We start from the raw sequence: 13,336 nt of genomic DNA on the forward strand, positions 1-13,336 counted from the left end.
CAGAAGCCAAGGTGAAACAATCTGCCTGCAGATGATTTGCTGTGAGGCTCTGACCTATCTTTCCACCTGGGTGCCTTCATAGTGACCACACAGCGTGTCTTGACACCCTCAGGCAAGCTGTGTCTGCACAGCCCTCCATGCAGAGCTTGCTCTGACATCTCCGCCTGCAACAGAGTCACTCTGCAAGTGGCCCCACCTCAACTCCCCCTGAGCTCTCCCCACGTGGCCAGGGCATCAGGAGCCTTGGGCCTTGGACTCATCCAGGCCATCCCACAGTGGCCATCAGGACTAACAATGACAGGAGCGAGGCCACCCCCAGCTACGCTCTCCTGCTTGTCTAAGAGATTTAAGCAACAAGAACAATACACTGGGACACTGCTGCCCAGCCCACTCAGGCACAAACCAATTCCAGACCATTAAAACCATGACCTGAAACAATGCAGGTAAGTGCACATAAAGCACAAGTCAGCAATGGCAGAGCAACGAACAGAAAAACTCCCCTTCCTCCAGGTTTAAATTTAAGTGAAGAATTTAAACCTGCCAGCTGCAGTACAAAAATACTAAATTCTGCTATGCTCTGCAGGCCCAAAGAACACCAAGCAAAAGTTGAAAAGAGGGGAAAGATCATTTCCTCCTGCCTTCTAATGGTGAAACACCAATTCTTGAGCAACAGCAGTCACATACACTTCCTCACATTAGAGGAAGCAACGTGAGCACACCTCCATTTGAAACATACAGGCAAAAGTTAGCAAAACCACTTACCAACACAGTCACAAGTTGGCAACTCAGATTGTCCTTTTTTGGTAGGTGTGTCTATTAAATTTTTTGTAGGGGTATCAAGAAACTTCATAGGTGATTCAAGGAAACTGCTGAGCGTGTTTTTTGCTGGGGAACACCCTGAGTCGCCTGTGCTCTGGGCGTGGTCAGTACCCAATCTGGTTGATGTCAGAACAGTCACCTCACCCACACACTCCATATTCCTGAGAGCTTCTGCAGAACCTGGTACCTGGGCCCCACCACAGGGAACAGGCAGCACCTGGGACTTCGGATCTACCTGTTGTTTGACCTGCTGAACATAGGCTTTGTTTTCACTACACATTTCATTAGCTCTCAGGTTAGACCGGTTAAAAGTTGGTGGCAAAGGATGTGCCTGACTGACATTTGCTGTTTGCTGTACCTGAGAATTACATTTTTCTGTAAACATCTGTAGGTTTTCAGTTGGTCTTTTCAACAAGGATGCTGCTTTCAGCTGAGAACCAGCCAGAGGATTACGGGAGGACAGGTCGCTGTGTTGGCTACGTGCAACAACTTCATTTTTCAGTGGATCAGCGCCTAGTGGGTCGCTGGAGCCCACAGTTTTCATTTGCTCATTCACCACTTCACAGCCAAACAACCTGTCTTTTTTTTTCTCCTGCGGTGCCTCAGGTAAACACCTGTGGAATTTTATCTGTGCTTGTGGAAGAAATAATCTAGTTTTTTCTTGCGATGCTGAAGTATTTTGACTGAGCGCTCTCTGTACTTTGGTTCTCAGAGATTTTTTTTCAGACGGAGCTACCCTGGAGTCTTGTGGCATGGTTTGACCAAGCTTATGCAGTTTTGATGATATCCAAATGTCCTGCAATTCACTATGCTGGCATGACAACAGTTCTAGCTGGTTTTGATTATTTTGTTGATAGCGTGCTTCTTGAGGCTTCTTTTTGTGTCTCGGTTTCCATGGCACAGCATTTCCTTTCTTATTTGTTGCTTGCTTTTGCTTTAACAGTAAGGAACTATAATTTTGCCTAAAAAACACTGATTCTTTTTTCTGCAACACATCTTGGTTATGTTTTGGCTGCCTCTCATGTGATATTAGATTAAGCAGTGATGCTTTTATGTTGTTCTTCTGCTCTGGATTCGTCTGGTTTGATTCAATCAGAGCTGCCAGTTGAGTTAGCTGTGCAGCTACATCCTCTTCATCCTGGCTGTGAATTCCTCCTTCTTTAATCAAAGAACCACCTTCCAATTTCAAATCATTACACGTTGGCTTTTGCTCTAACTGACCAGGAGCTTCCAAGTTATTCCTTATATGCTGGACATCACATGAAGCATTGCAATATCCTGCGAGGGTGACTGGCTCGTGAGCGCAACTTTTGTTGGAATCATATCCTGAAAATGATGCTGCATTAGATGTGAAGTCAGATGAAGTTTTGGTATCTCTTGAGGGTAACTGTAATTTATACATCTCCCCATCCAGATTGGCAGGTTTATCACATAGTTCAGACACTGAACTTTGGCCATTGTATAACACTGCCTTATTAGGGAGCTGCTTCTGTGAGTGAGCACAGTGAGCCAAGAGCTGTTGCTCATTCTGTAAGTAAGTGTCTTTGATTTCTTGTAATGCAGAGGGTGTAAAGGAGGATGAGATATCCCTTTTAAAACTGTGGAGCAAGTTGGAAGTTGTTTCTCCTGTACATTCAGTACTTTCACTTTTAGCTGGTGAACTTGTTTCTAAAGGAGCTTCAGACAACTGTGTTAAAGCTTCAATGGCTACAACCTGTTCCAGAGTTAAATTTCTGGTTTTAATCAGGGACAGAAAAGTGGGCTGGAGTGCAGAATTCGCAGGCTGTGTCTCCACATTCGGTACTTTAAAGCCATCCTTCCCTGCCTGCAGCTCCCCTTCAGGCAGCGGAGGACAACACAAGCTTTCTTGCACATCCAAGCTGGAACCTGTCTGCAAAACTGACTTATCGGAATACTCAGAGATGCTGCAGGTGCAGTTTTCCTCTTTCATGAAAACATTCCCTTGGTTTTCTGGGTGAACACAGCCAGTGCCACTTGTCAGAGTGCTTACTATGTCATTCAGATTGCTACCCTTCGGCCATTGCATGTGGGAGTTGCTTGTCAAATCTGTCCCTTCCTCTGCAGATACATTTTCCAGTGAAGCAGCTGGTTCTGGTGGTGAATAATGCAGGGTGTTTATGCCATTTTTGATGGGGTGCACCAAGGATTTTTTTGGCTCAGCGAACTGACTGGGAGAGGCTCTGTCACTGTGGTCAGCGTGTTTCAAGTGTTCGGTGCCCGTCACAGCTCCGCGGATGTCGCCGTTGACGTGGACACCAAAGGATGGCTTCTCGTTATGTGCCCACTTCTCTGCTTCCAAGCCAGTCATTCTGTCTTTGTCCTTAGACTGCACATTTTCAATGGGTACTGCTTGGTTTGTCTTCACCCTGTATTTTTCACCATGACCACATATACTGCATTCCATGAGTTCTGGTCTGCAGCCATTTACTGCTTTGTTTTCTAAATTTGCCTATAAAACAATAATAAAAAACCCTTGTTGTAACAGCTGTTCAAAGCACATTAAAAATAAGAAGCTTCATGTTTACAACAATTAAACCCTACTTTGACAGATACAAGGAATATCCTAATTAGGCACAAACATCAGAAAATAAACAAAACAGGAAGTTATAAAATAACCTGAAGGCTAAAGACCCTATCCATATTTATAGCTATTTTTCCCCACTGTTGAGGGGCAGAGGAGGAAACTGGGTAAGTGTTGTGGTGGGAGACTAATGAAATGAATAGTCAGATAAAGGATGTTAGCATTTAGAATGAGATGTAAGGATTCAATTTTGAATTAATTTGCATGAGCAGATAAAAAAAGGGTTAAAAACTAATGTTAAAAGCAAGACTGAAATCCAAAGGATTATATCACAAAGTTCAGCAGTAATTTGGCACAATTACATTCATTTGGCTTGACCAATAAACTGGCTTAACCAATACACCACTTGGTTGGACACTTTAGCTAATCCTGAAAACCAACCAGTCTTGCTTCAAGTCCTTAAATAATTACAAACCCTCAGCAGAAATGAATAGAAAGCCAATTTACATCAGCTCACTTGAAGTTACTCTTTAAACAGTTGTTTAGCTTCTGTGCTTAGATGGAAATTCCCAAGTTTCTCAACAGTCTCTCATGTAAGCCATTCAAAACTGTATTTTAGTAAATGCTACATTTCAGTGTTTTGTTAAATATGTTCTTCATCTTCACTGATATTATACAGCTCATGTGGTTGAAGCAATGTCAAAATCTAGACAGAGTCAGAATATTGTGTCCTGGAAAGAATATATATATAGGCCTTCTATATTATGGATATTATGGATTATGGATATGAAGCAAGGAGTTATACAAAGAAAAATAAAACTAATTAAGGCAGAAACTTATGCAGAAGAGTAATTAAGGCAGGAATCCAATTTTTCTTATGCTATTCAGATTTTATTTATATTAAATTGCCTTTTAAAAATAACTCAAAATCACAGTAGATAGTGCTGTTCCCTTATCTGATTGCACCATTTAAGAGCTCTTCAATCCCCTGTAACCTTAAGCTGTACTTAAAAGAAAACCAGGACTGCTTTTCAAATCGACTGCTTAGCAACATGAGGGGCTAATTAATCCTATGTAGGCACAGTACCCCACAGCAGTGCCCGGAAAAATCCCACCAGTATGAACCATTCTGTTAACTCAGAGATGGATCTGTGCTCATACCAACAAAGGGCATGGACTTCTGACAAAACTCAGGAAAATGAATGCAAAACAAATTTATGATTAATTATAACCATCAAGATGGAATTGCCACAAACCCCCAGACAAAACAAGGCAGCTCCATCTGGAGCTCAGTGGCCACCTTGCAACTGATAAAGCACAACCCCAGGAATCCACAGCACATCCTAAATGTTCTGAGAGGCATCAAAACTTCTCACAGAAATGTTGTGTAAAAACATGTCCAGCACCTGTGCAACTAAGTCAAGCCTAAAGATATTAAATACAAAAAGATTCCTTATTTAATGTCTTTTCACTACCCACAGATCCTGATTAATGGTCAGTGAGCTGGAGCTCCTCTGGATCCTGGGGATTTTCAGTGAATGATTCCCAAACCCAGGGATTCACTGAGCCCTTTCTAAGGGAGCCACAAAAGCTGAACAGGTTCCACAATTCCTTAACTTCAGAAAGAAGTAGAATTGTTGTTCTTTCTTAAGCAAAAGTACATCTAATATCTTTACCAATCCAAAATATCCCCAACCATGTAAAATTTTTATTAAAAATTATTTTATCAGACAACAAGGAGGCTGAGGACATAAACAAATAGATGAAAACTAATTCCCCATCAATTGCACATTTTCAACACAACACCACATTTTGGATTCCATTCATTGTTATAGGGATTGTTCACTACTTTAAAGAAACTAATAACTTAAGTCTGGTGATTTGGGAGTAGTAACAGGCATAGGGAAGGAAGAGGCTTCATCCACAATTAGCAGAGATGAGAAGATCTGACACAGAATCCACTGACAGCACTGAGTACAGAAGTGTCATCACAGTCCTCCCAACTACCCTGTTCCTCAACAAAATACTTTATCTGATCAAAAAGCACTGCTATGCTCAAAAATACTCAGGATATTCCATTATCTGCTAGTATTGCACAGGTACAGTGCTATGTCCCTACAGAACTCCAGTGATCCCAGCAGCAAAGGTGGAATTGCTTAAAAAAAATACATATTCCTCATATTTTCCACTAACATTACTAGAAGCTGCCCACATGCAATGAGGAAGAAAAAAAAAAACCCAGATGAATCATATCGCTGGCATGAGTTAGTTCATATTCTATTTTTCCACGTGAAGACAAAATATTGTCATTGAATCAGATGTTATTGTTTTAATCAAACTCTGCCTTTCGAGCACTGTGTTGCTTTATCTCCTATTACAGAACTGCAGTGGATACTAGAAGATACCTTTTCTTTTTCCTCACAAACAGAAAAGGCCACTGGATAGTCTGTTAGCATGTGAAGTTAATATTTCCCACCGCAAAGAGAAATGCAGACACACTACCAGGGACAGAGCTCATTTGATCCTTCCCCTCAACCTAGGAACAATCAATCTTCAAGTCTTGAACCTGCATGCAAAAAGCCCAGTGAAAAGGACAGACAAAGATATGACAACCCCAAGCAACAGTGATAACATTTACAGGAGGTAAGCACAGAAGTCTGATCTGATCTGTTTCTGGGGCTTTTACACAAATGCAATGAAAAGCTGAAGAATAAAGCAGATCAATACCGGTCATTTCCTCTCTCTCATTAAGGAGAGCTCTACTCTGCCAGGAGACAGGAGCCACTAACAAATCATGCTCAAGCTTAGGCTCTGTGCTAGTTTGTGCTACCAGGACAGGAACCACAGAGCCTGCTGTGGCCACGGCTGTATTAAACCAAATACTCTCTCACATATATACATAGACTAGAATTCCTCTGTGAGCTAATGCTTCCAGCACACACAAACAGCCAGTTACAGAAAGTCGTTTTCTCAAGTCAGACCTACTATTAACTTCTCCTTTAACACATGGTGCCCCTGAGGTAATGCAGAATTCACCAACTCCCAATCAAAATGTAAAGCTTAAGCTACCCCAAAGATATTTCCACATCTGAGCAGCGAGTAGGCCATTGATTTGTGTGTCTCATTTCAAACCTCTACAGGTGGTAACGACACACACTGTACTAAAGGACACCACCGGGATCAATTACTCTCATAAACAAGAAATAACAGATGATGCCCTGTCCAACTACTGATAAAATGCTTCTACAAGCAAGTCTTGATGAGTAACACAAGAACTAATGCCAAATCCCCATACCAGCCCTCCCTGTAAGATTCTGCTCAGGTCCCATGCAAACCCAGTGCCCAAAAGACCAAACAATACTTGCACCCCCTGCTTGTGCCAAAACTGGGATGACCCAAAAGACAGCTCTTCCAGGACCACAACATTCATCAGCACAAAAGGATGAGTGGGTGAGAAGTGCCTGCAAGCTACAGTGTCATGGGTAAGTCTGGATCCTGCTGCAGTGTCTGCAGCCACACAGCCAGCCAAGCTGGGACAGAGCTGGCAGCTCCTCAGCGATCCAAAACCACAATGTAAGTGCTGCTTCAGAAAAACTGTTAGGAAAAGACACCAAATGTACTTAATCTAACATTCAAACAAGGTGTTTGGTTCATGGTCCTACAGTCAGGTATCATTGCCTCACCAAGAGGCAAGAAAGCACCAACCAACTGACCAGTAGCAATTTACTCTTCTGCCATTTATTCCTGCTGTCTACTGTCTGCTCCCCAGTACATGCAGAAATTCATGTAGAAATTCAGTAGAATCGAGGACTTGCACTGGACAGGACCAACATACAGGGATAAGGAGATAAGACATGGATAGGAGAGGCAACAGGGAGACAGAGCACAGGTGTGGAGCAGCAGTTGATGCCAAGTGCTATGTAGGAAACCATGCACTGGTTAGAACAGAGACAGATAGAAGGTGGGATGCTGTGGAAGTTACAGGTCACCTCCTGAATACAGCTATGTTTTCTTCTTGGATTTTTTTTTTCATTAAAGGCAGATACAGTAATACAACTAAGAATAAACTTCTATTTCAGACCACATGACATGTCTGGCTACTGCAATAACGCAGACAGCAGCAACACACCATAGGTTGCTGCCCAAGGCTGCAGTCTGAGCAGGGTGTCCAAGCAGGCTCCCAAAACAGAGAACAGCAGAGTAGGGGCCAAGCTGCAAGCTGGGGAATATTCCCCATCAATCTCACCACAGACATAAAGCAGATACCAGCACACTGCATAACTGTGGACATGAAGGAGACTCTCAGGGTACCACATTCCTATAGTGGCTCAGCTAAGGCACATCTTCTGTAAATCTTAATGCACAGAAACAGACTGGGGACCTTTGTTGACGGAACACAGCCTGAATGTACAAGATGTTTTGTTCCTCAAGAGAGCAGCGTTCACAGATGGCATTGAGGGACAGGACAGGACTTGGCCAAATTATGTAGACAAGTTTTACCATAGAAGCTGGTTTATACAGAAACTGAGGAACAAGAGGTTCTGCAAATCTGGAGAAAGGAACCTGACCTGAGGTATGACATTGAGGCTTTCCTGGAGGTATCCCACTCACTTCCAACTTCCCTGAGTATCAAACCACCCACTCACCAACTTGAGCATCACAGCAGGTAGCATCTCACACTGGATCTTACTACAGCTGAAAAGTCTGCTCTAGTTGCTGGTTGCTTTTTTGTCCATATTTGTAGCCACAACAGCAAAGAACATTCTCCAAGCTACAGCTCAACTCTCAGTTCCATCTCCATTTAATCTACACTTATGTCCTCCTTGCCATGTTCTTCAAATACCAGCCAACCTCCCCACCAGAAAAACTCGTTGTTGTCTCATTCCAGGAGGAATTATTACATTATGACCTCAAAGTCTTTATATCTTTGTTCTCTTCCTTTTCTCTCCTACACCACTCCCAGAGCAGAGCCCTCCCACCCACCTTGTGCAACAGCTTCAGTGAGACTGCTTAGATCTACAATATCAGACCCCAAAGGATACACTTAGTACAAAATTAAAAACTACAGGATACTAATTCTGACTGTAAAGGCTTCAAATGGTGGCTCCCATGGAAATGTATTTATTGGATGACTACTTGGAAATGGGCTCTCTCAGACACAAACTCAAATTATTGTTTCCATCAACTCCTATATCTATCTTGTAAAAGCTGCAAACAGGAGCAAGAAAAAACAGGGCGAAGGACACCCCATTCTCCTACACAGGCATCCAAGAAGTTGATTTGTTAAGAAAGAAAAAACCCCAAACATTACAGCACTTTTTCTGCCACAGAAGCAAATATAAACAAGCATCTTGCCTGGTCATTTTTGTTTTCCTTGGGTTTGGGGTTGGTTTGTTTTTTACTGGTGTTTTGAATTACTCAATCATTTGTCATCAACATTGAAACCAAGCACTCAAAGAGACCCTGGCAGCTCTGGAAAATATAGCAGTCAATTAAGCCAGAAAAGAAAATGATACAATCTGCAACAATATGTATTCCCTAATAGAACTTTCCCCTAATGTGCTTTAGCTCAAAAGCAGAGATGAAAGAAATTGAGTCTGCGAGTTTACCCACCCTAGCTAATGTCTCTTGTGGTCTCCTAATTTATGAAAGCATCAGCACAGTGCTAAGAAGTGCTGCCTGGCCCTTCCCTGCCAATGGAGAATCATCACAGTGCTCATAAGAGGGGCTTCAGGGAGCAAATCACAGCCATGTGTAACCTCCTTAGCAACAATCTGAAAGAGCAGTAAAGTAATACTTTAAAAATCAGCAAATAACTCAAAGACCAGACATGAAGCTTCGTAAATTAAGCTGGCAAGCCAGCCATTTCATTACACTAAAGAGAGATTCTGTGTTCAGCCAGAGGCATGGGACTGTAGTTACAAAAGGCAGGTTTCTACCTTGGAAAGCAGTGCCTTCCAGGAGGACATTAACACGGTCAATCATCAAACTGCACAGTAACTATAGAAACTCCTGGTACAACTTTATGGCTGAAAGGGTTAGTTAGATTCTTGGATGCATAAATAACAATATAATTAGGAAAAGAGTGGTTACTTTCAATCCTGCACTTGGCACTTTTGCACCTGCTGGCAGAATAAAGCATCCTGTTCTGGCATCCCCAATTCAAGCAAGACATTGATATGCTGGAGAGGGCTCCGAGGACCACAGGAATGACAAAGGATTGAAACATCTTGAAGTGAAAGCCTCAAGTTCACTCTCTACTCGCTCTCTCCAATTTACCAAAGAGAAAGAAAATTGAAAAGCCACAAACTCCTGCTCAGTCTATGTGGAAAAGAATGCTGATAACAGAGGGCTCCTTGTTCTCGTAGACAAAAGTATAACAAGACTCAATGACTTTAAGTTAAGGCTGGAGAAGTCTGGCCTTGAACTATGGTGCACATTTTTGCAACAAGTCAGAGCGAGAGTAAAGAATTTTTTTAAACACCTTGTTAGGTGTTTGGATGCACTTTTCATCCATGAGAATTTTCAAATTCAAGTTCTTTCAGCTATTAAAAAAAAAAAAAACAACATGTTTAAGCTGAATAAAAGGATACAGTCTTATAACTTCCCAGCGCAAGTGTTCATAAAGATCTTTCCTGGGTTTACCATATGTGACTCAAACAGAGACAATTTCTCTTCAGGTTCAGTGCAGTAAAGATCCAAACTGTTAAGCTAATAACATTACTTTCCACAGTTCCTGTAATCTAACCAGGAAGATATTCAGCTCCTTAATTTAGGATCAAGGTCTGTGCCCCACCACCTGTTGTACAAGCAATTATATTATTTACAAGTTACTACATGCTGGTAGCAGCTCTCAGACCAGAACTGCTAAGGACACACAACACCGCTCTAGCCTGGTTTTAAAGCTGATGAGGGGCCACAGGATAAAAAGGAGTAACTAATACTCTTTAGAAATAGAAAACTCAGTGACAGGAGCAGCTTAACTCAGATTAAAAAAAAAAAAAAAAAAAGAAATAGTCATGCTGATCTCTTAAGGCACAAGGCTACGAGGCAGCACTATTCAGGATTTTTCATCTATGTTTTGCTTACTCTCATGAGGAAAAAAAGCCTAAAAATGGCAAATTGTGTTTCCTTTTCTGCCTGAGAGCTTGCACACCTATGGTTTAAGTAAAGCTCAAGGCAGAATTTGCACTGTAACTTCCACTTGCTCTTCACAGGAATAGCAGCTTTCACTCCCATGCTGGAATAACAGCAATGCTGTAATTCCACTGCTGCAGCACTGCAACAGTGGTGTTTGCACTGCAGAACTCAGACAGTGATCACATCTGTCACAAAAGTGAATGCTTTGCATTTACAAACACACAGTAGTTTTTCCTCTTATTCACAAGTCCAGCAAACCCCTTATTTTAGGAAAATTAAATGTAGAGCCCCATTGTACTATAGGGCAATGATTAAACTATAATGCAATACAGACAGCACCAACAAAACACTGAGAAAGGAATTCAGTCAAGACACAAACCACTCAATTGTAAATCAGCTTCGAAAAATCTTAATATTCTAAAAGGCTTAATATTAAAGTTGTTAGGACAACAAGGACAGCCTTGTTTTCTATAGTCTGTATACTAATTTTAGATAAATGAATAAAAAGGGATTATTGTTAGTTGCTTAAATGCTGTCTTCCTTTTTCTTTATATCATTTAAGTTTCATACATTTAACATTTTAAAAAGAAAGCATGAATTCTTCTTACCTCCCCAATGAAATCGTATAGTTAAGAATTTATTTTTGTACAAATCAGATCTCTTGGTCTCTACAAAACTAAGGTTCCTACTAATGCCAGTGGGAAAGTTTGCTGTCACAGTATCAGTTAAATTAACTTTCCCATAATCAGTAACACTAAACAAAATTCTTGGTATAACATGGCAGAAAGAAAAAAAAAACCCAAATGTGAAGAATCTGCTGCCACTCAGATAATTTTAGGGCTTCTCAATGGTTTTCTCCCACATCAGTTGCTAAAAGCAATATACAAACTTGCTTAGTAATATGGTATCAGATCCTAAACAGGGAGCACCCATTTTCAAAGGATTTTTTAGGTATTTTTTTGCTGTCAATAAATGAATGGCCAGCAGCACACTGAGAACAGAGTACTGGAATTGGCAGAGCCATCTCAGTTATTTCAATGCCTGCATTACATACAGCGAGTACAAGTATAGAATAAAGCTCATAATGCGGTAGTGAATGTAAACAATATCAACAAAGCAACACACCTGGAAGAGAAACCCTATGTTTATTTTGCAACACTTCATTAAGAACATCTAAACAATGTATCAATCAATCTACCTACACAACTGACCTTCATCTCCACATACACATTTTCCTCCCTCTCCAAAAGCTATACTACTTTTACTAGAAATTTTATGACATTTTTGACCACAAACACATTTTCTAGTTTTTCGAAGCTCCACTTCTAAATACAATGAAATGGAAGGCCCTACACTAAAACAGACCCTGAGAGTCAAGATCTACAAATAAATTGTGATTCAAAACATGCAAACTCCTTCAAAACCACTGTGATCATGAGGTTCAGCCTGGCCTTACTCAACACTTCCCAGTCCCCACCAATCCCTGAGGAGGGGCACTATCCTCACAACTGCTCTGCTACAGCAAGGAAGGAGTTAAAAGAGAAAACCCTGCTCCTCCCTGTCTCCTCCCCAGGGGCAGTGTGCCTTTCTCCCCTCGACATTTTGGGAAGTTGTGGGGCAAAGAGCAGCACAGGGACACCAGAGGAGGGATGGGAGAGGGAGCAGCACAGAATAAGGGAGCCCCCCAGGATCAGGGGACAAGGGCAGCACAGCATCTCTGCACACCCCAGCAAAGAATTCACAAGGGACAGGCTTCAACTCCACCAGAAAAATTGAGGATAAGAAAATAGAGTAAGATTAATAATTTACAGATCACTTACAAAGGCTTTCTTTGTTAGAGCTCTATTCAAAAACATCTACATACATGAGTAGTCCTGGCTGAACTGTACAAACAACATGCAAGTGCTTCGTATGTTCACGAGTGCATTCATGTGGAAGTGCTGGGAAAGCTGCACAGGCACATGCCATGTGCTAAATCACAACCATAACCATGCCTGCTCACATCAAGTGGTTGCATGAGTCTACCAAAAGCAAAAAAAAAAAAAAAAAATTTGATTCCCATTTAGACAGATGCACAATCAGCTTGAAAAAGGTGAAAATGAGAACATTTCTTTCAAAAAATGTTGAAAAAAATCCAGGTAACAGCTAAGTTAATCATCTTACTTTTTAAAATACAAGTTAACTGGTTTGTGTAGGATGCTCTGATATCAAAAGTAAGGTCTACCTATCAAAAAAAGGGACCAAAAAGACTGTGAGTAAAAAACAGGCAGAAACTTTCAACCAGTACTCAAAGCAATTTTAATTGGTATTTACCAAAGGAATATGCTCCAAGGTGATAATGCTTATTAAAAAAAAAAAACCACAACAAATATGATAAGTCCTTTCTGGACAACATCCTTTGTACAGTACCATTCTTCCTTCTTTCCCTGTAAAATTCCACAGCAGTGCAATTCCATTGACTTGCTCATATCTCAGTTTAAAGGGGAAAAAAGTAATAAAATTTAATTTCATCCAACTAAATACTTTGGCAGATATTCTGCACTAAAAATATGCATTGTAATTTAGACTGAATGTTCCAAATCAGTTCAATTCTTGCTCACTCCAAGCATTATCATGAAATTTAGCACTTGCTTTCCTAAACTTTGTTAACACATGTATGACCTTGATCAAAAAAGTGTATTTTTAATTTCTTTAAGCTGCAAAACTAAATCTGCATCATAAAAAAAGGGCAACAGCAGGCCAACTTTATGTTTTAAAGTTGTTTTTTTTACAAGACTATGATTTGTATATCTGGAAAAGAAAAATTAAGAGGGTGCTCAATCAGTTATTTGCAGC

At 41.0% G+C, this 13,336-nt stretch overlaps 1 protein-coding gene across 4 annotated transcripts in view; it reads right to left on the reverse strand.

The window, feature by feature from the left end:
* Positions 1 to 13,336, reverse strand: part of TET1 (tet methylcytosine dioxygenase 1) — a 96,882-nt gene that overhangs the window by 37,163 nt on the left and 46,383 nt on the right. For all 4 annotated transcript variants that reach the window (XR_008432077.1, XM_053949325.1, XM_053949324.1 and 1 more), the window contains one exon: positions 763 to 3,289. Coding sequence is in view for 3 of the 4 variants with exons in the window: in XM_053949325.1 (XP_053805300.1) it covers positions 763 to 3,289 (2,527 nt within the window). In the remaining variant the exon portion in view is untranslated. The remainder of the gene's footprint in view (positions 1 to 762; positions 3,290 to 13,336) is intronic.

The sequence above is a fragment of the Vidua chalybeata genome, chromosome 8 (genome assembly GCF_026979565.1).
Source record: "Vidua chalybeata isolate OUT-0048 chromosome 8, bVidCha1 merged haplotype, whole genome shotgun sequence".
Lineage (NCBI taxonomy): Eukaryota > Metazoa > Chordata > Aves > Passeriformes > Viduidae > Vidua > Vidua chalybeata.